This window comes from Salvia hispanica, chromosome 5, assembly GCF_029641045.1.
Source record: "Salvia hispanica isolate PSC_SH4W2 chromosome 5, Shi_PSC_v1, whole genome shotgun sequence".
Classification (NCBI taxonomy): Eukaryota; Viridiplantae; Streptophyta; class Magnoliopsida; order Lamiales; family Lamiaceae; genus Salvia; species Salvia hispanica.
In genome coordinates, this window is record NC_142696.1 from 37,794,244 (window position 1) to 37,816,622 (window position 22,379).

At 37.9% G+C, this 22,379-nt stretch overlaps 5 protein-coding genes across 12 annotated transcripts; all 5 read left to right on the plus strand.

Annotated features, from left to right (window-relative positions):
• Positions 1-645: 645 nt before the first annotated feature.
• On the plus strand, positions 646-5,989 carry CGL1 (alpha-1,3-mannosyl-glycoprotein beta-1,2-N-acetylglucosaminyltransferase). The gene is made up of 18 exons (XM_089057992.1): positions 646-1,059; positions 1,527-1,577; positions 1,879-1,966; positions 2,125-2,187; positions 2,939-2,973; positions 3,059-3,135; positions 3,213-3,258; positions 3,385-3,447; positions 3,702-3,768; positions 3,858-3,926; positions 4,002-4,071; positions 4,174-4,235; positions 4,722-4,811; positions 4,912-5,006; positions 5,127-5,189; positions 5,273-5,311; positions 5,399-5,569; positions 5,736-5,989. The coding sequence occupies exons 1-18, from the start codon at positions 991-993 to the stop codon at positions 5,844-5,846; spliced, it is 1,329 nt and encodes a 442-aa protein (XP_088914118.1). The 5' UTR covers positions 646-990; the 3' UTR covers positions 5,847-5,989.
• Positions 5,990-6,739: 750 nt separating this feature from the next.
• Positions 6,740-9,031, plus strand: LOC125189156 (putative serine/threonine-protein kinase PIX13). The gene is made up of 6 exons (XM_089059347.1): positions 6,740-7,160; positions 7,255-7,571; positions 7,688-7,823; positions 7,909-8,051; positions 8,140-8,263; positions 8,346-9,031. Exons 1-6 carry the CDS (start codon positions 7,091-7,093, stop codon positions 8,789-8,791), a joined length of 1,236 nt encoding a protein of 411 aa, XP_088915473.1. The 5' UTR covers positions 6,740-7,090; the 3' UTR covers positions 8,792-9,031.
• A 613-nt stretch (positions 9,032-9,644) lies between these two features.
• Positions 9,645-13,713, plus strand: GAUT3 (galacturonosyltransferase 3). 2 transcript variants are annotated; one of them, XM_048087361.2, is made up of 9 exons: positions 9,645-9,802; positions 10,302-10,348; positions 10,449-10,509; positions 10,803-10,841; positions 10,912-11,034; positions 11,158-11,292; positions 11,371-11,705; positions 11,798-12,743; positions 13,376-13,713. In XM_048087361.2, exons 1-9 carry the CDS (start codon positions 9,752-9,754, stop codon positions 13,649-13,651), a joined length of 2,013 nt encoding a protein of 670 aa, XP_047943318.1. In that variant the 5' UTR covers positions 9,645-9,751; the 3' UTR covers positions 13,652-13,713. The 2 variants fall into 2 exon arrangements, with proteins under 2 accessions (XP_047943318.1, XP_047943319.1); XM_048087362.2 differs by having other exon boundaries at positions 11,167-11,292.
• Positions 13,714-14,609: 896 nt separating this feature from the next.
• LOC125187010 (RNA-binding (RRM/RBD/RNP motifs) family protein) lies at positions 14,610-17,741 on the plus strand. 2 transcript variants are annotated; one of them, XR_007170548.2, is made up of 11 exons: positions 14,610-14,893; positions 15,019-15,090; positions 15,221-15,418; positions 15,674-15,755; positions 15,865-16,026; positions 16,106-16,270; positions 16,365-16,535; positions 16,948-17,035; positions 17,227-17,285; positions 17,368-17,429; positions 17,510-17,674. XR_007170548.2 is itself a non-coding variant. In XM_048083511.2 (11 exons), the coding sequence occupies exons 1-11, from the start codon at positions 14,712-14,714 to the stop codon at positions 17,594-17,596; spliced, it is 1,332 nt and encodes a 443-aa protein (XP_047939468.1). In that variant the 5' UTR covers positions 14,610-14,711; the 3' UTR covers positions 17,597-17,741. The 2 variants fall into 2 exon arrangements, 1 of the variants encoding a protein (XP_047939468.1); XM_048083511.2 differs by having other exon boundaries at positions 17,364-17,429; positions 17,510-17,741.
• A 643-nt stretch (positions 17,742-18,384) lies between these two features.
• On the plus strand, positions 18,385-22,260 carry LOC125190797 (Pentatricopeptide repeat (PPR) superfamily protein). 6 transcript variants are annotated; one of them, XM_048088196.2, is made up of 4 exons: positions 18,385-21,039; positions 21,275-21,505; positions 21,614-21,670; positions 21,831-22,260. In XM_048088196.2, exons 1-2 carry the CDS (start codon positions 18,554-18,556, stop codon positions 21,393-21,395), a joined length of 2,607 nt encoding a protein of 868 aa, XP_047944153.1. In that variant the 5' UTR covers positions 18,385-18,553; the 3' UTR covers positions 21,396-21,505; positions 21,614-21,670; positions 21,831-22,260. The 6 variants fall into 6 exon arrangements, with proteins under 6 accessions (XP_047944153.1, XP_047944151.1, XP_047944152.1 ...); XM_048088194.2 differs by having other exon boundaries at positions 21,845-22,260; XM_048088195.2 differs by having other exon boundaries at positions 21,880-22,260.
• The last annotated feature ends 119 nt before the right edge of the window (positions 22,261-22,379 follow it).

Here is a 22,379-nt window from a genome sequence, read left to right on the forward strand (position 1 = left end):
TCTATGTGACAATCCAATCTTCTTTTTGGATTATTGTCGTTCGAATTTGCTGCATTGTTCGTGTTTAAAACCCCTCACATTGATCGTCCATAGGTATGACGGTGTGTGATGATTACGACATTTAGGCTTCACCACTCTGCTGCCGAAGATTGTATAGAAAGGGAGACGAGAGTTGAGGAAAATGTGAGGTTTTTTCTAAAGAAAAAATATTTATTTTACCAAAACAATGACGTTTTATATTTCAATATATAACGTCATTCAAGTCGTCAATCGTTTTTGTCCAAGTATGAATTATCATCAACCAAATCATTCAATTTCCCCCAAATCAGGTCATTTGCAATCGTTTAAATGTTTGGTAGGGATGATAACTCATATAGGGATGAAATTTTATGAACAAAAATGACATTTTTTTTTCATAAAATTCGATCCCTATATAAGTTATCACTCCTACCTAACTTGCCATTAAGTCGAGAACAATATTAAACATCATAGTTTCCTTTATTAATTATCAAAATAGCGGAATATAGATCATAATTTTGCCAAATTAGATGATTTTTAGGCAATACAACTCTTACAACTATCTAATGGAGTGTTAAATATATGTATTTAAAAAGATTATTTGTTGTAATCGAATGGATTAAACAAGTGCTAAAATGTTTGCGAGTGCGAGTAATCTTCAAATTCATTGATTTGGAAACAATGGCATACAAACTCCAACAAGAGGGGAGGGGAAAAATACATGCAACATTGTGTGATTTGCAGTAAAAATATTGAATATTCAAGCTAGGGCGGATGGAACCACCTTCCTTGAAATAGCAGATTTTGATTTTCAGTTGGAATTTTTTTAACTAACGAGTTTTCAGATCCAAATTTCCCAAGTCGTTGCAGTGGTGGACTTGGGGCAGTTGCGCGTCGTTTCTTCCGTTGGAAGCATTTGATTTTGTCGACAACCAACACCAACACACAGAGAGAGGATTCAGTCAATCGAGAATGAGGAGGTGCTCTTGCGACTACCGGTACCTCCTCCTCGTCGCCGCCGTGCCGTTCATCTACATCCAGGTTTAACCCTATTTAGTTGCATTTCTCTGCTCCATAAATTTCCCCTCAATGAATTATAGTAATAGTATATTTCTGTATTACACTGCAATCAGAATTTCTTAATTGTGGGTGATCCTAATCGGACAGCCTGCTTATCTGGAGTCGTGATATCGTTGATCAAAATTGTGGAATCTCATCTTTCAAGTGATTGACTTAGCTTAGCATAACCGGATTTTCTTATTGATGGTTACTACTACTACAGCTGGAGTGCAGTTGTGATTTTTTCTGTGGAACTATCTGAATGATTTTTTGAATTGCCACAAGCCATTTTCTTCCTCAGCACATACAATCTGAATGATTTTGTTAATTCTGTTTTTTCCTTTTCATTTTTTCGTTTTTGGCTGGGCTGATTATACTGGGAATGCCTTGTGCTGCTTGTTTTAATAAAATGATGGTCCTACTGACTGATTTATTTTCTTGATGTGCAGATGCGCCTTTTTGCCACGCAATCAGAGTATGCGGATCGCCTAAATGATGCTGTATGTCACCTTCATTTTAATTTGGTGAATATAATAGAGACTTAAATATGTCTTATTAGTTAGATACTCATGCTAACATTACCATATGTAACCATCTATTACATTCTGGTTGTGGTCTGGCCACATTATTAGTTTCTGGACCTTTTCAGCAATTTTTTGTTTCGAGTAACTAAGCAAAGCTCAGAACTCTCAATTCCAAGTTCTGTCTGTATGGAGAACTTGAAAATGATTCTCCTAATTATACATCTCACTTTGCAAGCATGAAGTGTGTGATACAAGCCTCATGATTTTCTGATTCCAGATCGAGGCAGAAACTCAGTGTACAAGACAGACACGATTACTAATTGATCAGATTAGCTCACAACAAGGGCGACTTCTTTCTCTTGAAGGTGCACTATCATTCTACTTCAAATTTTGATGTGTGGAATCATCTCCTTCGATTTTTTAGATGAGATTTTCTCAATCTAGAGGGGTTTAGTATCTCGTTTAAGACTGCAGTTTAAAAGGATACCTTGCTGATTTTACTACTATGAGTTCTGAATTTCAGAAGAAAAGAAACGCCAAGATCTGGAATGTAGCCAGTTGAGAGCTCTTGTTCAAGATCTGCAACGTATGTTTGTTTAACCATTCTTTTATCTCCTAAGAAAACTGTTTTCAATACTTTATGCAACAATCTATGCATCATGTACCCTAGTGACCTAGTTCCTACTGCTCTTGGTATGACTAATTTGAAAAGTAGAGTACTCATACAGTCTTACATTACATGCAAGACGAATAAGAAATTAAGACAATACTTCTCAATGTGGAACTCAGCAATTGCCTAGAACTACAATTGTTATTCAATTAAAGGCACCGGCAAGGCAACAATGAAAGATTCTTGGTACATAGAATGCTTGTCGATTACTAATTGCTGGAATAATAACACTAAGAGAACGCTGTTTTGCATACAGAAGTCCAGTACCCTCTTTTGTATTTGTTCCAGGTTTTTTTTATAAAAAAAAAAAAATCTAAATTCATGTAGCACCACACGCATCACTTTGTGGCATTGTTTCTCTAGCAACTGATCCTCGTTGAAGTTTCACTTTGTCTTGCTAATGGGGTTACACAACTTATACTTACTAAAAATATGTCGCTGTTATTGTATGTATGGTTTTTGCCTCTGGGAGTACATTTATCATCATTATTTTACAAAAATCAATCTATTTATGCTTCATATTTGTTTGCGCAATTGCTAGTTATTACACATTCGTCCCCCTTTCTCCTCTTCTTTTGTAGTCTATTTTTGCTGTGGGCTTAGCCTGTTTCCCCTGGTTGATGGCTGGATGTAATATGATAATGACTATAGCTCTGTTATGCTGCAGGTAAGGGTGTTGAGAAACTGGTTGGTGATGTACAGGTTTGTTGAGTCGAATATATGATTTCTTGTCCCTCATGCTAATCCATTAACACCTTTTTCACTGGACATGCTTCTGAATGATCAGGCTCCAGTAGCAGCTGTCGTGGTTATGGCATGTAACCGTGCTGATTACCTTGACAGGACTATTAAATCAATTTTTACGTATGATTCATTTCACTCCATTATTTTTGGCGCTCTAACTGCTAGCAGTCAACTGACTATATAACTCGTCCTTATAGGTACCAAAAACCTGTTGCATCAAAATATCCTCTCTTCATATCACAGGTACCTAAATTTAACACTTTTAATCGTATTAATACACATCATTTCTCATGTATTCAGTACATAATTCTGAATAGGGAGGTATTATGACATAGTATAAATTATTCTTCTCTTTTTCATTTTGAGCAGGATGGGCCAGATCCGAAGGTTAAAAGTACAGCATTGGGTTATGATCACCTAACCTACATGCAGGTACTTGATTTCCATCTCATTTCGTCACAAACAGCATCATGCTTTACTAGCTGAGTTTCAAACCAGCCAACTTCACAAGGCATTATCCAGTTTTCCCTCACATTTACATTTTAATTGAAACACAAATATACAATGGAAATCTAGCTATTTTTCCAAGACATCAATTAAGAGATGGCCGGACTTAGTAATCTCAAGTCAAAGTCTGTCATATTTACTGAACTATGATAACACTAACATAATACTCATATCTACAGCATCTAGATTATGAACCTGTGCATACAGAAAGGCCTGGGGAGATGATAGCATACTACAAGATTGCACGTAAAGTTTTCAAATCTGTTGTTCATAATCATCTGTTATGTTTGAGCAAATTGCTATTGCCTGAATACTCTAATCTATTTGTCTTACAGGGCATTATAAGTGGGCACTAGATCAATTGTTCTATAAACATAAATTTAGCCGGGTGATCATCCTTGAAGGTGTCTATAAATGAATGTTTCCAATCCTTTCTAGTTTATTTGTTTTATTCACACTGAGCATATCTCAACATGCAGATGATATGGAAATTGCTCCTGATTTCTTTGACTATTTTGAGGCTGGGGCTGCCCTCATGGACCGTGACAAGTGAGGTTTTTTGACTTTCATGATATCTGATCTGTATATAGTTATGTTCATCTCCAGTTTCTGGCTAAAGCTGCTTCATTTTGTTAAATATAAACTTTGCAGGTCCATCATGGCAATTTCTTCATGGAACGACAATGGACAAAAACAGTTTGTACATGACCCTTGTAAGTTAGTTCCTTATAAAGATTCTTCAAAACTCTTAAAAAATTGTCTGCGTACAATTTAGTAGATTCCTTTGAACTTGGGTAGATAGAGTGAACTGGTGATGCAAAATCAAGAGTAATAGGGATGAAAAGATTCTAAACATCATGGTTGAGACTTGGAATATACTCTCCAAACATCATGGTTGAGAAATATGTTTGGAAATTCTAAATCTGAATAATGATTTAGTAGTTGAATGCCTAGAAGAATTACAATTAATTAAAATCTAGTAATAGTTCTTATTTCTAAACAAATCCTAAATACATATTTTGCCTACTTGACTCTTGTATTACCATGACTCTTTGGTATCACATCTATTTAATTTTTCCAAGTCGATAATTTACATCATGCGCTCTGTGAATGGTAATAATTTTGTGCTGATCCATTGCACAATTTTAGTGGTCTATCTACCCTAGGAGTTCATTTACATATTCACATGCGTCTTGCAGATGTGCTTTACCGCTCAGATTTTTTCCCGGGCCTTGGGTGGATGCTTACAAGATCCACATGGGATGAACTTTCTCCAAAATGGCCAAAGGCATATCCTTTTTTTTTAAATATTGAAAATTGATATTTATAAATCTAAAGTATGGTTTATTTACGGAGTGCAATCTTGGAAATTTTCTTGACCAAAAATTACTTATTGGGATGATTGGCTGAGACTGCAAGAAAATCACAAAGGACGACAATTCATTCGCCCAGAAGTATGCAGAACATATAATTTTGGAGAGCATGTATGTATTGAATCAATCTCCAGATTGCTTTATGAAATGAGTTTTAGTGTTTAAATAAAGTAGTGTGCTTGAAATTGTTTCCCTCAGAACTTGCATTCATGAGGATATTTTTTCTCACAGGGTTCCAGTATGGGTCAGTTCTTCAAACAATATCTTGAACCCATAAAATTGAATGACGTCCAGGTATGCAACCATTTGGCCTTTATTCATCACCTCTACTTGTGCTTGCCGTTTTCTGAAAACATCTATTGTCATCTGTATGGAAGGTTGATTGGAAGTCAATGGACCTGAGCTACCTGGAGGAGGTAAATTCTTGTAGGATGATTGTAAAGTGTCATAACATACAGAAAATAAATTGCTTAGAATTATTCTAAATCTAAAAGCTTTTACAGGACAAGTATGTGGAGCACTTTGCTGATTTGGTAAAAAAAGCGACTCCTATACAAGAAACCAATGCTGTTCTGAAGGCATCTAACATAAAAGGAGATGTCCGTATTTTGTACCGAGACCAGCAAAACTTTGAGCAGATTGCAAGTCAGTTCGGTATTTTTGAAGAATGGAAGGTAATTGTTGTTACAGTGGTTTTCTTGTCTTACTTTTCACAACTTGTGTGTCACAACACCAACTAGAGGGTTACCCTTACCCCCCCCCCCCCCCTCTATGTGAAAGTTGGTAGGCCTGGAGGGAATTCATCCTCGTCATCTCCTGACGGTTTATTACATTTTGCAGGACGGTGTCCCAAGAGCAGCATATAAAGGAGTAGTAGTTTTCCGGTATCAAACACCGAAACGTGTGTTCCTTGTCGGCCCAGGTTCTTTAGGACAACTGGGAATCAGATAGACTAGATCAGATCCATGTTCATTCCAATAACTTGATGAGATTTTGATTGAACCATAGGTGGTTTTGCTTCTAGCAAATTTTATACTGCATTTTGCACCATGTATTATACAAATACAATTATAGTGATTTGTTTTAATTGCTCATGTCATAGCCCTATTGAAAACATGAAGACGAAGAAGAGTTTTGTGAAATTTCAAGTATCCTGCTATATCATATTATTATAGTAACAAATACAAACTCAAAATATTCTTTTATTGAGACTACCGTTGAAGATTTTTGGTGACGCAATTTGGTGCGGATTGAATTGAACCTCGGAACTTAAGGTCTCCAAGATAGAAGATCTCATCACATATATCTTAATGCGTAATATAGATAAGTCTAGTGTCTACATACGGTTTTTTTGACCAATTTGAAAGCATTGACTTGTCTTTATGTAATAAAACTGCTAGCAATTTCCAACTAAAATTCCTTTAGTTGTTGAGATTCTCGTTTGTAGGTCTCAAGTTAATTTTATAATGAAGCCTCCTCTCAAAAGTGGCAAAAGGACTTCTCAGAATAGTGGAGTTTGGGGCCAAGAATGCACTGACAATTATAATTAAACACTAGTACACACTGACAATTATAAAGAAACACTAGTACACTTTACATGATATTTCCAACAGATTACGTTTCTAGAGTATTAATGATGTCAATACTACTTGGACGTATTTAAACACACATTTCTCACAATACTAGAAATCAAAAATAGAGAGAGATGATTGGAGATTGGAGATTGGAGTTTGGAGTTTGAAATTTCTACGTTAACGCTGTTTGTTGACTTGACTTTGGGTGTTCCTTAGCCACTTTGGTTCTCACTCTTCACCATTCATTTTAATATTTTAATATTATAACTAAATTCCACGACTCAGTCTCTCTCCTCTCTCTTTCTCTCAGCTTTTGTGATTAAAGGTCCACTTCTTTATTTGCAGTATACATACAGGTAGTGGGATTTGTCTGCAAAATTCATAGTGAGTATTGTTAATTTGTTACACAACAATCATTTGTGCTTTAGTCAACAACACAGAGTAAGATAAAGGATCATCAACCGAAAAAGGGAGCCTCTGCAACCACGAAAATCACATCTACTGAAGAAGAAAAAGGCACAAGGGACGTGATGCGAGTGAGATAACTCCTAAATGATCGTCTGATTTCGAGATTATTCAGTTTCTACACCTCACAATTCCAATTTTTCGAGATCAAGCAGCATGGGAATTTGCTTCAGTTCTGCCTCCGTTGATCAAAGCCCGCCGCAATCTACCAACCAATTCAGCTCAGGTATCCCCCACGCGATCTCGTTAATTTGATTTGTGTGATTATTGTTTATGATGAATGGACGATAATTTAATTTTTTTTTTTTTTTTTGGCGTAGTGGCGACGTCGGAGGCGACGATGAGGAGCACGATGACGTCTTCGAGCGGCGGCAGCAGCAGCACAATTTCCGCCGGAAGTTGCGGTGGGAGTTTTAGTCCGGCAGGGAAGATGCTTGAGCAGCCGAATTTGAGGGTTTTCACCTTGGCGGAACTCAAGGCGGCGACTCGGAATTTCAGAAGTGATTCAGTGCTTGGAGAAGGAGGTTTTGGGAAAGTTTACAAGGGGTGGGTCGAAGACAGAGCCACCGGCAAAACAACCATAATTGCTGTCAAAAAGTTGAATTCTGAAAGTATGCAAGGGTTTCAAGAGTGGCAGGTACAATTCAATTGAATTGCTTTCTCCTCTTATATGCTCAATTAGAGCTTTAAGCCTTTAACTGCATAGTATTATGATGGTGATTGAGATTGAAAATGGATGCTGTGCGTGTGCAGTCTGAGGTGAACTTCCTTGGAAGACTTTCCCATCCCAATCTGGTGAAGCTGTTGGGGTATGGTTTGGAGGACACAGAGCTGCTTCTTGTGTATGAATTCATGGCTAAAGGCAGCTTGGAGAACCATCTCTTTGGAAGTAATATTCTCTCTTGATTGCAATACTATAATTTAGTGATGACTTTAATGGCTACTGATTTCATATATGTATGTATCTTGGTTAGGGGGCGCGTCTGTGCAGCCGCTTCCATGGGACATTAGGCTCAAGATATTGATCGGAGCAGCTCGTGGTCTGGCCTTCCTGCACGCTTCTGATAGAAAAGTTATCTACAGGGACTTCAAGGCCTCAAACATATTGCTTGATGGAGTAAGCTCAACTTTTCAAACTATATATCAAACATCTAGCTCATTTTGATTCTATATATATTAACCTTGAGTTATTGATCTTCACTCAGTCATACCATGCCAAGATATCTGACTTTGGCCTAGCAAAGAATGGTCCAACAGCTAGTAAATCCCATGTGACCACACAGGTTATGGGGACATATGGTTATGCAGCTCCGGAATATGTTGCCACTGGTAAACACCTACCTACTTCTACTTGTTCAATCAAAACCATTTGAAATGAAATGAGTTTGTTACAAATACTATTGCATTGCAGGGCACTTGTATGTGAAGAGCGATGTGTATTGCTATGGCGTGGTGTTGGTAGAAATGCTGACAGGGCTGCGCGCGCTTGACACCAACCGGCCTTCCGGGCAACACAGCCTGGGTGATTGGATCAAGCCACATCTATCAGATAGGAGGAAGTTGAAGCGCATCATTGATGCCCGGCTAGAAGGCTATCCCAGCAAATCAGTACACCACGTAGCCCAGCTTGCCTTGCATTGCCTCGAAAGTGAGCCCAAAAACAGACCATCCATGCAGGAGATAGTTGAGAGACTGGAAAAAATCGGTTCTTCTAGTGACAGGCCTAGAGAGCGTAGAGCGCAGTCCGGCAGTCCTCATGCAGTGAGTCGCCGTGGCCATCAACCGCTACAGCATCGTTCTCCACTTCATCCTAAACCAGAGGCCACAGAATCCTATCCTCTGCCACAGCGCTCATAAAACTAATTATATAGTATATGTGTTCTTTGTGTTCTGTCATCTTCTTATTGTTTCTGTGATAGCTAAGAGTAGGCATAAGTGTGCCATTTTTGTGGTTGATGTAAAGTTGTGTAAAAAATGTTGAGATGTTCATGCCATGTGTTCAAATGTATGCTATTTATACGTGGAGAGACTTGATTATGTGCAGGATTTTTAAAGAAATTTTAGCTATATAATATAGTACTTGATGGTTGTATTTGAGATTTCTCTAATTTTTAAAAAATTTATTTGTATTTTCCCGTTTTACCCAATGGATGCATTCAATCATTCATAGCCTAATGTCCACTACACTCCTGTCAAATCCATCCATCCATCGACTAAGAAAGATAAAAGTGGAAATCATTGGAACTCGATAAAAATACAACGTTGCTAAAATGTTTCTCCATAGAGACAAATTGTATTCGACGAATAAGAACCATTGTTGATGTAAAAATATGAGATATAAATTTTCTATTTCAAATCAATTTTTGAAATGACGGAAAATGACAAAATGAGACTATTTTTTTGGACAAAGAGTATAATATTTTAGATAGCTTTTTAAGTTTATGTCAAAGAGGGTATAATATTTTAGATAGCTTTTTAAGTTTATGTCAAAGAGAATAAAGTCAGCCACTTGATTTACTCGTGCCAAGTATTATAAAAATGTCCATTGCCTTATAGTAATTCACCCGGCATAAAAAATAATACTACACGAAACATAAAATTTAAACTCATTTAAAAGTTCATAAAAAAAATAGAACTAGGCCAAAGCCATTTAAGGGCCAATATGACTTTTATGTTTAAAATCAGAAAATAAAATTGTAAATCCAGTGTTCGTTTCTACGCAGTTGACACTTATGAAGCCCAAAAATTGAGTAAAATTAAGAGGAGGAGGAAGAAGAATTAGAAGTTGAGCTGATCGAATATCACTCCTCTCGTAAGATGAGAGGCGGTTTAACATCGCCATCTCTTTCCGCGATCTTCCTTTTCCTCGTAAGTCCAATCTCTCTTAATATATCCCGATTCAAATCTTATTGGGTATGCGCATGTGTCCGATGTCAATGCTTTCCACCAGAATGTTGCTCTCTTCTGTTGATTCCTTATTGTCCACTGCATTCAGATCGGACTAGTAATCTCACTACCACATTATGTGTTTGTGTGTGTGGTGCTGCCATTCAGCAACCTTTGCTTCCTCAATCTATTCCAAAACCTCATTTCGCAGCTCTACTTCCTGCTAATCTTTGATTACTTGTTTTTCCAATCCGGAATCCCCGTCAGTTGCTGCAATATGTTTCATCTATTAGCTATGATTAATTCATGCCCGGCTTACTTTAGCTTGATCGATGTGTATTTCTATTGTTTTAGCTTTAAGTTTTCCGTTTAAAGCGATTAGACTGATTTCTTGTGGGATATCAAGTACTCGTATCTGTTTGAAGGAGTTTCAAGGAATTAATAGATTTATTTTGATCGCATATCTAACATATTTATACAGGGTATCAACATTGTCTTGTCAGTCAGAGCAGAGGTTTCACCCACGCTGTAAGATTTTAAGCAATTAGTATTGTTGCTTCTATTGTAACAAGATTCATCACATGGATTTATTGCACCTCATGTTTCCATCTTTATTATGATTTTCCAGTCGAAGAGAAAACAGACTGTATGCCCCATCATATGACTGCCCAAACTGCATTGAAAGAAGGGTAATGATTTTATTTCTGATCTTTCTAAGTAGTAATCTTCCTTAACATGAAATTTTGGTTGCCATTTTTATTTTGTGCCTTTCTACTTGTCCGTGGATGAGAAACTAAGCAAATTTGTTGATGTGATAGGATGCTCATAAGTCTAAACAATTAGAATAATGCCTATATGTACAAGTGTCTTTACTCTCTAAGCTGATTATTTTGCTACTGAAAACTGAATGTTTGATTTTATTGGAAAATCTATGCCAAAAAACTGATGCTTCATTTGCTTGCACCAAACAATGGCTTGGCAGGATCGAGGAAATATCAGTTCTACTGATCATCCTTGGAAGGTAAGACCTTTTTTTTCTTTCATGTAAGCAATTTGAATAATAATTAAGTTTGATTGATCATTTCATGCAGGATTTTGACATAATTGTAACATACAGCGACCCTTCTGGTGCTGTTCAAATTAGGAGTGTTAGATCTAGAGACCTATCTTCTTCATGGGTATGGAGAAACCATAGAAAGGAGAAACACAATAGAGTAAGGAGTTTGCTGGTGATTTTTATCCAGCTATATCTTCATTTTATGTTCTCTCAATTTAGTTCCCAGAAATCCATTTTGATCCTGATTGTAGGTCACTGACCTCTCCACTAATTCTCTTAGATAGTACAGGACTCATTTCAAACTAAACTGAGCTATAGAAAAAATGGGGACAGTTGGAGTGACAATCACCAATTTCAAGGTGAAACCTCACAAGCACAAGCGTATCCGGTGCATCCTGTGAAACTTAAGAGACAGGTCCAATTTCTATATATGCACTCACAGCTGATACATTGCTTTTGACGGTTTGATAAGTAACTTATTCTCCTACTTCAGATGCTACGACGGGAAAGGAGGGAGAGGAGAACTGCAGATCTGATAAAACAAGACAAAGAGATAGAAAACCAAATGCAAGAAGAAGCCATTAAACGAGCTAGGGAGCTTGACACCAATATCAAGGGGAAATACAGCATATGGAGGAAAGAGTATGAAAATCCCAACGCTGACTCCACAGTAAAACTTATACGAGACCAGATCATAATGGCCAAGGCTTATGCAACAATTGCTATGGCTAAGAATGAGACCGTGCTTTATAATTCTCTGATTGAACAGTCCAGAGAAAGTCAACTTGCAATAGGAGAAGCAACAAACGATGTTGAACTCCTTCCAAGGTTTTGTGATGTCAAGTGTTTGTTAATAAGATTTTCAGGTGCTGGCTTCGATCTGATATACAATTTTTTTGCTCCTTTTTCTTTCTTGTCAGTGCTCTTGATCAAGCGAAAGCCATGGGACACATTCTAGCTACAGCAAAGGACCAGTTATATGATTGTGTTCTGATAGCAAGAAAGTTGAGAGTAATGCTTCAATCTAGTGAGACTAATGTAAATTCGTTCAAGAAGAAGAGCACATTTCTGATACAGCTTGCTGCAAAAACTGTTCCCAGACCATTGCATTGCATTCCCTTAGTTCTCACCACAGATTATCACCTAAGTAATTATGATAAAAAAGTTTTTCCTAACAAAGAAAAACTTGAAGATCCATCTTTGTACCATTATGCCATCTTTTCTGATAATGTACTTGCAACATCTGTGGTCGTGAACTCAACAACACTACACGCAAAAGAACCTGGAAGGCATGTGTTCCATATAGTCACCGATAAGCTGAACTTTGCAGCTATGAAAATGTGGTTTCTAGTAAATGCTCCTGCAGGTGCAACAATTGAAGTTAAGAACGTTGATGACTTCACTTGGCTGAATTCTTCATACTGTCCTGTCCTCCGTCAGCTTGAATCTGCACGGATGATAGAATACTATTTCAAGGCACATCAATCATCATCTCTCACTGGTGGTGCTGACAATCTCAAATATAGGAACCCAAAGTACTTGTCAATGCTTAATCATCTTAGATTTTACCTTCCTGAAGTTTATCCAAAGCTGGATAAGATATTGTTCCTGGATGATGACATTGTTGTTCAGAAGGACCTGACACCTCTATGGTCTGTTAATCTGAATGGGATGGTGAATGGTGCTGTGGAAACCTGCAAAGAGAGCTTCCATAGGTTTGACAAGTATCTGAACTTTTCAAATCCAAAGATAGCTGATAATTTTGATCCAAATGCTTGCGGCTGGGCATTTGGCATGAATATCTTTGATTTGATCGAATGGAGGAAACGTGACATTACTGGAATATATCATCACTGGCAAGAAATGGTATGGTTGCATCTCACTCGAACCTTTCCCTTTATGTGGTGCTTTTTTATTGTTGCATTTATTATGTTCAAATGTGTAGCTAAATTTTTGAAACTACTTTACTGGAAAGGGCCAAATGCTCCTTGTATTACACATTGTTCTCAGTAAATGAACTGGATGTGCACAGGGTAGCATGGAATTTTCAACTGTCTAGTAGCACCAGTGCATGTTTTCTTCTATTTGTTTTTGGCAGAGGGGTTTCAGGCTTCTACATATCAAGGGTGAATGGAATTTTTCTTTTTGGTAGATCAGCAAACCAGGAAATTCTTAAATGCTTACATTTCAATGTTACAGCTTAAACCACACTACTAATCTAGTACAATCCCATAGGCAAGACTTTCCTTCAACAAGCAACGTGGTAACATCATTGCCATCATTATCATCTTGATTGTGTCGTGCATTGTATTGATTTGGCCACAGGTGGTGATATCATAATAATGGTTGTTAATCCTTGAAACTCATGTGTTTCCTCACTCTTAGAGCAAAGGTGGTATACATAATCTGTACTTGGACCAAAAATGATGATATAGCATCTCAGTCTTGAACGTTCATCACAGATCTCAATCATTTACTCGATTTTTGTTTGATTACAGAATGAGGACAGGACTCTCTGGAAACTTGGGACGCTGCCACCGGGGCTGATAACTTTCTACAACTTGACCCACCCTCTGGATCGGAGTTGGCACGTTCTTGGGTTGGGCTACGACCCAGCTCTTAACCAGACAGAGATAGAGAATGCTGGTGTTGTACATTATAATGGAAACTATAAACCATGGTTGGATCTTGCCATAGCCAAGTACAGATCATACTGGTCCAAATATGTCATGTATGATAACTTCTATTTACAAGTGTGCAACCTGAATCAATAATGAGGGATGTTTTTTATTTTCTTCATGTATAAAATGGTTGGCTTAAGCTTTTTCATGTTTTACTTGGTTGTCATTTCCTTTCCATAAGTTGCAATGTTGCTCCAAATGAGAGGACTGGGATTCAGCATTTGTTTTCACCTGTGACTGAGTCTGACAAGGGGCGCATGATATCAGATGCACCTCCGTCCATGTATCATTTCATAAAGAATCTCATTCAAAGTTTAATGCGACACAAATTCAACGGCTCTGTTTGGTGCAGGAGATTAAGACCAAGATTGAATAACCAATCTTTGCCAAACATGTTATAAGGAGGGTGTTTGGTACTCAGGATTGCCAAAACAATGTTTAATATGAGGAAAAGATCGCTATCCGCCTAGTTAAGAAGCTAATTTCTACTTTTCGCCCACTCTATACGTTGCAACACTTCGCCCAATGCCGCATTTGTCACACTGGCGCACTCATCCACGAGCCACCTGGCTGAACTACGACAGTTTGGGCCCTCCTCTTCAGCACGTGAATCTGACCCACTTTGCTGATTAAATGACCTCTCTTGAATCGTCAATAAAATCAGTCAGCGTAAAGAACTCAATAAGATTTGAATGCAATTTTTAGTATGAATTATTTTTTCAAATTCATATGTAGTACTATAATTTCTTCTTCCAGTTTTGATGTAATCTCTTATTGTTACCATGGTGTTGATTTTCGGTTGTGTCATAGTGAATTACATTTTCACATTTTGTAATCTTCGTTTTAATCTGATGTACCAAAGAACAATATAATCTTTTTAATCTTAATTTTTAAATAATGGTTTTTATGTTAATACTAATTTTAGTTGTCTCCTCTATTATTACATTTTAATCTGATATACCAAAACGAGCAAGGTAAAAGAACTAGTAGTAAAAAACAGAGAGGGTAATTTTTAAAATTAGTGGGCTTTATTTTTCATACAAAGAAATTGGCACAAGTCTTACTTTGGCTACAATCTTCTCACCGGAAAGAATTGACAGAGATATAATCCAATTCTCCAATTTCTGCTGCCCACAACCCACTTTTTTCAATCATGCAGGAGGCGCCGCCGCCGCCGATTACACATCAATTAATCAGGAATTCCGTCGAAGAATCACCGCCGTCGGCTGTTACCCTGCTGGTTCGGCATCTCCCGGAGGCCATTCCCCACGACACTCTTACCCGCCTCTTTTCCCACTACGGCGCCTCCTCTGTCCGCCCCTTTTCTCATGGACGGTTAGTTATTCTACGGCTCCCCTTCTATCGCATTTTTAAAATTCTTTCATTTTAGCTTGCAAACTTACTCTTTTAGGTTTTTATTTACTTTCAACTCAAAACTGATGCAACCTCCGGGTGTATAGGGTGAAAAATTGCGCTTTTGTTGATTTTAAGGATGAATTCTCAGCATACCAAGCACAGAAGCAGCTACATGGGTATTTATTTCATTTATTCATAATCGTCATGTCTTTGGGAGTGTTTGTGCTACTGCATTACTAATTTCATATGATTGATTCATAATGCCGATTGTGCCCTATTGCCTGAACGAGAATTGGTTGCTCTCAGGTTGCGATTTCTCGGTAAAGTCATGTCTGTAGAGAGAGCTAATAAAGGTGAGGGGACTAAGCAAAAAGATAATGAAAGAGAGGTTAGGGAGGATGCTGCCTCTGTGGTGAAAGATGTTTCTGTCGGGAGTAGTACACATGCTAGCGAACCAATTGCACAAAAACTTGGCATCGAATATCCATTTCCGCCCCATCTTGAGTATGTTTTACTCTCTTTGCTTAAATTGCTTTTCATATTGATTCGGCCACTCTTTCTTCAAGTTCTAGCTGAATTCTGTTTTCTTATTTTAGGACTAGTTAGTCTGCCTCTGTTTGCACGCCTCTAATTTCTGGAAGCTGTTTGGTTGCTTGAGTAGACACATGCAGATGGAGTTTTTAGTTTTTTACTGAATATGTCATCCATGTTCTTTGTATCAACCTACTCACTAGTTCAAACAACTGATTTCTAATACAGATATGCATATCCACCACCTGATGGTAACATCCTCACAAACATTGTAAATGCTCTTATTGCAGTTCCACGATTTTACACCCAGGTTGGTGAACGTTGTACCCCTTTACTCTTCTTCATTTTCTTCTTCTTCTTACTCTCTCGCACCACTAGATATTTATAACATTTTCTTTTTTATATACTCCCAAACACAGGTTTTACATTTGATGAACAAAATGAATATTCCCGCTCCATTCCGGAAGGCATTACCTACTCCACCTCTTCCAGAATTTCCATCAGCACCACCACCTCCTCCACCATCCTCTAACATGGAATATTTGTCCAGTAGCGAGTCAGAAATGGAGTCTTCAGATGAGGTAATCCTCTGGATATTTCTTTTTATCTTGTATGTTTGTGTTGTTACTACAAGGTCATAACCGCAAGTTCATGGTTTAGGAAGTCAGACAAGAGGCTAGACCTAAGCGAAAGCGTGCCAAGAAACAAGCAATTGTTGGACCTGCTGTTGACAAGGATGTGGCTCACGAGGCTGTTGGATTGAAACAAGTTGCATTAGTTCCCAAAGAGAAGCCTATAATAAAAAAGAAGAACCCTGTATTGCAGGTTGCAACTTGCAACCATTGATCTCTGGTATTATGTATTTGAGACTTATTTCCATTGAAAGACTTGTAATATAGTGGTTTTGACATGCTTGCAGATAAGAATAGCACAAAAACAAAACCAACCTGAATTACAAGATAATGACTCTGCAAAGGAGTTGCAAGAACCAATCCCTGAATCTTCTTCTCGGGAAACTTTTGCAACTATAGAGGAACTAAATAATGGAAAATTGCCTCCTGAGGAAATCTTATCGCTCCCTAAATTTAAGGTATTATATAGTAGTACTACTTTATTACTTTCCTGCTACAGTCTCTCTTCTCCAGAACTATACAGGGAATCAAATCTTTTTAAACAGCGAATCCTAAAATCTAATAATCTATTAGAAAATGGCTACCTGAATGCAATATGCAAAGAACTTTTTATGTAATCGGGCAAATGGTTTCATTTGTTTGTGGGGACTGGAGGAGGACTGGGAGATGTAAGAGTAGAACAGGGTAGATGCATCTACTCTGCTATTACTGCCAATGTGTTCATTAAATTGTCAATTTTTTCTCCTAAAAAATAGGTTATATATGCTTGTGCTTACTACTAGTATTACCAATGTTTGTTCATTTGGTAGTTTAAATTGCATGTGGACGAGCACTAGTTCATACTTGACATGTATTGACTCCAATGAACAGAATTATACTGCTGGTGATCCTACTCCTGTGCTGTACATCAAGAACTTGGCCAAAGATGTGGTCGTTGATGACTTCTACTTTATATTTGGTTAGTCTGTTTCCTTGCTCCTCTGTATATAGTTCTCTATAGCAGTGACACTATTCTGCTCACAACTGTATTCAAAATGTGAGAGATTAACTAACCCGGGCATTTATCTTGTTCAATGCTACCTCCCCCTCAAGCAGTTACTACAGTTTGAACTCACTAATGCTATCTATATATTGGTAATACTGTTGCAGGGTCATTTTTTGGGAGCATTGATGCTGCCAAGTTCAATCTTACTGTGAAGTTAATGCAGGTGAGATATATCAGTGCATACCATATGAGATCTCCCTCTGCATTTACATGCATCTGAAGTGAAAATGGTTTTGTTTAGGAAGGAAGAATGAGGGGCCAAGCCTTCGTCACATTCCCAACAGTCGAGCTTGCTCGTAATGCCCTGGTATGTTTTCCATCAGTGCCCCCTTGTGTAATTTGGTTTAACGAATACTGATACGAGTCATGACTTGGGGGTAAGTGCAGAGCGCGGTAAATGGTTACGTATTTAAAGGAAAGCCCGTGGTGATTCAATTTGGGAGGAGCCCTACCGCTGCTGCTAAACTCAACTAGTTTTCGGGTCTGGAATTGCAAGGGCCAAGAGATTTTGTAGTTGATAGTTTGAACTGAGCATAGTTTTTGTTTCTAGCATCTATCTATCCATATAGCAGATTGATTGGTTGCCATGAAAGTTTGGAGGTGCATATTTGTTGATCTACTATACTCCCTCAATCTCCACTTTCATGCCTTGGTTTGTTTATGGATATGAACTAAGACTCCCTAAAGACCAAAAAGTTTTAAATAAAAATTAATTAGACAGCCATGAAAATTCATGACCTCGGATGTTGGCCAAAAGGCATGAGAAAGACATGGGACAAGTGGCACTCTTTCATTGGGCTCTACATAATTATGTGTGTAATCTAAATACACATATCAGTTAATTATTTATTTAAAATAATAATACTATAAATTATGAGTATCAAAATTAGTAAATTCTATTTCTATACATATAGAGTCTCGTTTTGCTTATGTATTACACATTTAAAAAATTTCCTTTTTTGTAACTATACTTTGTATCATCATCTCATATTGTGGAATTATTAATCTATAATTTGATCCCCACAATTTCTAAAGTATGTTCAGTACCTTTTGGAGTGAAAAGCTAAACACATTCCTTGTAGCCATTGAATCATTAGAAAGATTAACTATAATTTGATCCCCACAAAATGTGGATAGCAATGATCTCATTAGTGTAGTTTTTCCTTCTTGCGCATATTTTTAGTTAATCTTATCAATCATTATTAGTTGAACAAATTGTAGTTTTAGGATAATAAATAAACGTGTTGTGTTATATAAATAAAGTTTTAAAAAATTTGACATCAGAAATTGAAGAAGTTGAATCTGGAGTTGAACGTCGAAATTGTGGTTCAGGTGGATGGAAAGATGTTTTATTGTCTTGGTTGCTTGTTCTGCAAATTTTGCTATCTTAATTAGTTTGATAAAGTAGGAGTTGAGTGAGCGAGCAGAGCAATGGAACAAGCAAAAATGGTGGCCAAAGCTCTCCTCCGAAACTCCGACAATCCGCACCTGGCCTGGCTTCTCTTCAAGCGCACACTCGCCACCAATACTAAAGACTTCTCCTTTTCCCATCACACATTCTCTCTCATCGTCCCAATTCTCATCCGCGCCCACATGTTCTCTCAACTCGACTCTCTCCACCACCATCTCCTCCTCTTCCCAACGCCGCCGCATCATGCTTTGTTCTCCCTCGTCAAGATGTTGGCCGATGCTGGCCGACTTCACCAAGCCTTTTCTCAATTTCAATCTCTTCGCGCCCGTTTGTCCACGCCACCGCCCTCAATTGTTCTCTACAATTTGTTAATTCGAGCTTCTATCCAAGAAAATTGCCCTAATTTTGTGTCCTGGCTTTATAAAGATATAATCTTTTCCAAGGTGAAGCTCCAGACTTATACTTTTAATCTCTTGATTGGCGCCTTGTGCGACGCGGGTCGTTTGGAGGATGCCTGCCACTTGTTTGATAAAATGCGTGACAAAGGTTGTCAGCCTAATGAGTACACTTTTGGAATTTTGGCACGTGGTTATTGCTGCGATGGGCTCGTTGATAAAGGTTTGGAGCTTCTGGATTTGATGAGGACGATGGGTTTGGTCCCCACTGCAGTTATATACAACACTTTCATTGCAGGGTTGTGTAAAGAGGGTAAAGATGACGAAGCTGAGAGATTGGTGGAGAGGATGAAAGAGGATGGTCTGGCTCCAAATGTTGTTACCTTTAACACAAGGATATCTTCTCTCTGCAAAGCTGGGAAGATCTTGGAAGCGTCCAGGATATTCAGGGATATGCAAACGAGTGAGTTAGAATTGCCAAAGCCCAATACTGTGACACATAACATAATGTTGGATGGCTTTTACCGGGAAAGGATGTTAGCAGAAGCAGAAGCTCTAGTTTTATCTATGAAAAGGGATAGTATTTTCTCGAGTGTGAAGAGTTATAACATATGGCTGTTGGGTTTGGTGAGCAATGGAAAACTGTTTGAGGCTCAAGCAGTTCTAAAAGAAATGGTTGATGATGGAGTTCAACCAAATGCACACTCGTACAACATTTTGATTAACGGCTTATGTAAAAGTGGCATGCTTGCAGATGCAAGGAGAGTTGTTAGTTTGATGATAACTGGGGGTGTTTCCCCTGATGTAACTACTTATAGTGCATTGCTCCAGGGGTATTGCAGGAAAGGGAAGAATGTTGAGGCCAATAAAATTCTGAATGAGATGACTAGAGCTGGATGTGTGCCAAATGCTTACACTTACAATATATTGCTACACAGTTTGTGGAGAGAAGGAAGAACAGAAGAAGCGGAGAGGTTAATGCAGAAGATGAATGAACGAGGGGATGGATTAGATACTGTGAGCTGCAACATTGTGATTGATGGTTTGTGTAGAAGTGGGAATGTCGATAAAGCAGTTGAAATTGTGAGTGAAATGTGGACTCATGGAAGTGCTGCTCTTGGTAACTTGGGAAACTCATACATAGGCCTAGTAGATGAAAATAGGAAGAAATGCTTGCCTGACTTGATTACATATTCGACAATCATAAATGGACTGTGCAGCGATGGACGGCTAGATGAAGCTAAAAAGAAGTTTACGGAGATGTTGGGGAGAAACTTATATCCCGATTCAGTTGTCTATGATATTTTTCTATTTAACTTATGCAAGAGAGGTAAGATATCATCTGCATTTCAGGTTCTCAAAGACATGGAGAGAAAAGGTTGCAACAAGACCCTGCGAACTTACAATTGCCTATTATTTGGGCTTGGTGTTACAAATCAAATATATGAAATGTTTGGCCAGTTGAATGAGATGAAGGAGAGAGGCACTTCTCCTAATGTTAGCACTTACAATATTATTCTTCATTCTCTGTGTGAAGGACAAAGAAGCGAAGAAGCTGCTTTCATATTAGATGAGATGCTGCAGAAAGGAGTAACACCTAATTTGAATTCTTACAAATTGTTAATCAAAACCTTCTGCAGGACTGGGGAGTTCAGACCAGCACAGGATGTGTTTGAGATTGCAATCAGTGTATGTGGCCACAAGGAAGTACTTTATACTCTGATGTTCGAGGAGTTGCTTCTTGGAGGGGAAATCTTGGAAGCTAAGCAATTATTTGAGGCTTCAATAGAAAGATGCTTTGATTTGAGCAGTTTTTCTTACAAAGATCTCATTGACAAACTGTGCATCAATGAGAATTTTGATCTTGCTCATGATATTCTTAAGAAAATGGTGCAGCGGGGTTGTAGTTTTGATCCTGCACTTTTCATGCCTGTGATTGAATATTTACTCAGCAAGGGAAATAAACATGAGGCTAATGAACTGACAGAAAGAATGCTTGCAATGGGTTCTAATGTTGAGGTTAAAAATATGGTTCACAATGGTGAGAAACAGTTAAATCGTGGCAAAAAACATAAAGACATTGGCAGTGATTGGGAAACTATTCTGCACAGGTATGGATGTCAAAGTCGCCTTCTAACTTGTATTCTACTCTGGAGTTCCTTCTGTTATTATTCAGCTCTTGGGGTGTCACTTGTATTTGACTGTATGATTTATGGGAATAGGGAAAAAATGTTAGTTATAGTTATGAGTATACTACCAGACATGTCGCAGAATGATGTTTACATTCAGTATCTGTTACATTTTTTGTGGCATCTCCGTCATTTCTTCTACCTTGTTTTTTGACAGAGATGATGGAAGTACAATGGCCTTGAAAACTTTGAAGCGAGTGCAGAAAGGCTGGGGTCACAGTAACTTATCACTAGCCCATAAGAATGACTTTCTCGATGATTTGGATGCTCCTTATTAATTGTGTGGATACTTGAGATCCGATATTATAAATCTCAGCTGAACCACAATCAACCAGAGATGACCACCATACACTTTTCCTCAATCGCCTCTGCTTGTGGCTTTAACCAGGTATAATCATAGTGGATATTACAGATTGAATTGCATATCTAAGTAACAAGGTTTTTATTTTGTTCTCTTTACTCAAAAGTAAGTTGTTTTTTCTCTGCTAATATAAAGTGAATGGAGCAGCTCAAGTTTACTGCAGTTTTGCAGACCCAAAGATGCTGAAGCCAGGTATTTGAAATCCATGAACTTGCTTTATGTATTGAAGACATTACATTCAGAAACGAATAAGTTATGGCTGGTTGATTCATTATCTTGCCTCATGATCATGAAATTTTACTAAGAGGGCTTACGAACCTCAATCACATTGTGATGGTTTTCTAATTTAAAGGGACTTCTCTACAGCGCGTGATGATAGTAAAGACTATTGTCTGGAACAGGACAATCATTTTCAGGAGATAATCATTAACCAGCGGTGGTGGTTTAGAGAAGATGACGGATGTCTTAACAAATGCCTTATATGATTCATTTGAGGAAATGTTGAAAATTTTGACATTGTTCGTGCAAAGCTTGAAACAGCCGAGAGAGCCATCTATGCATCAAACAAGCTTCATCATCGAAAGATCTCCTTCTCCAATATGTCAATAGGAAGGTATGCTTGTTGTTTGGAATGGAATCCCGCTGTGGTCCTTCTCTACTACGATGGTCCAGCATGACTACTATTCTTCTGTCCCTTCTTAAGCTGTAAACAAGTAACAAGATGTTGACAGTTTGATGATGTATCTAATTAAGATAAAAGCAAGGATTCCTATTTTATGCCATATTTTTGTTTCTTTATTTGATACCAAAGTTGGTCTATGTTCCCAGCAGCATATATCACTTTGGTATTACTTTGTGTAGTATATATCTTGTTTTGGATGAGAAAAGAAAGAAGCATGAA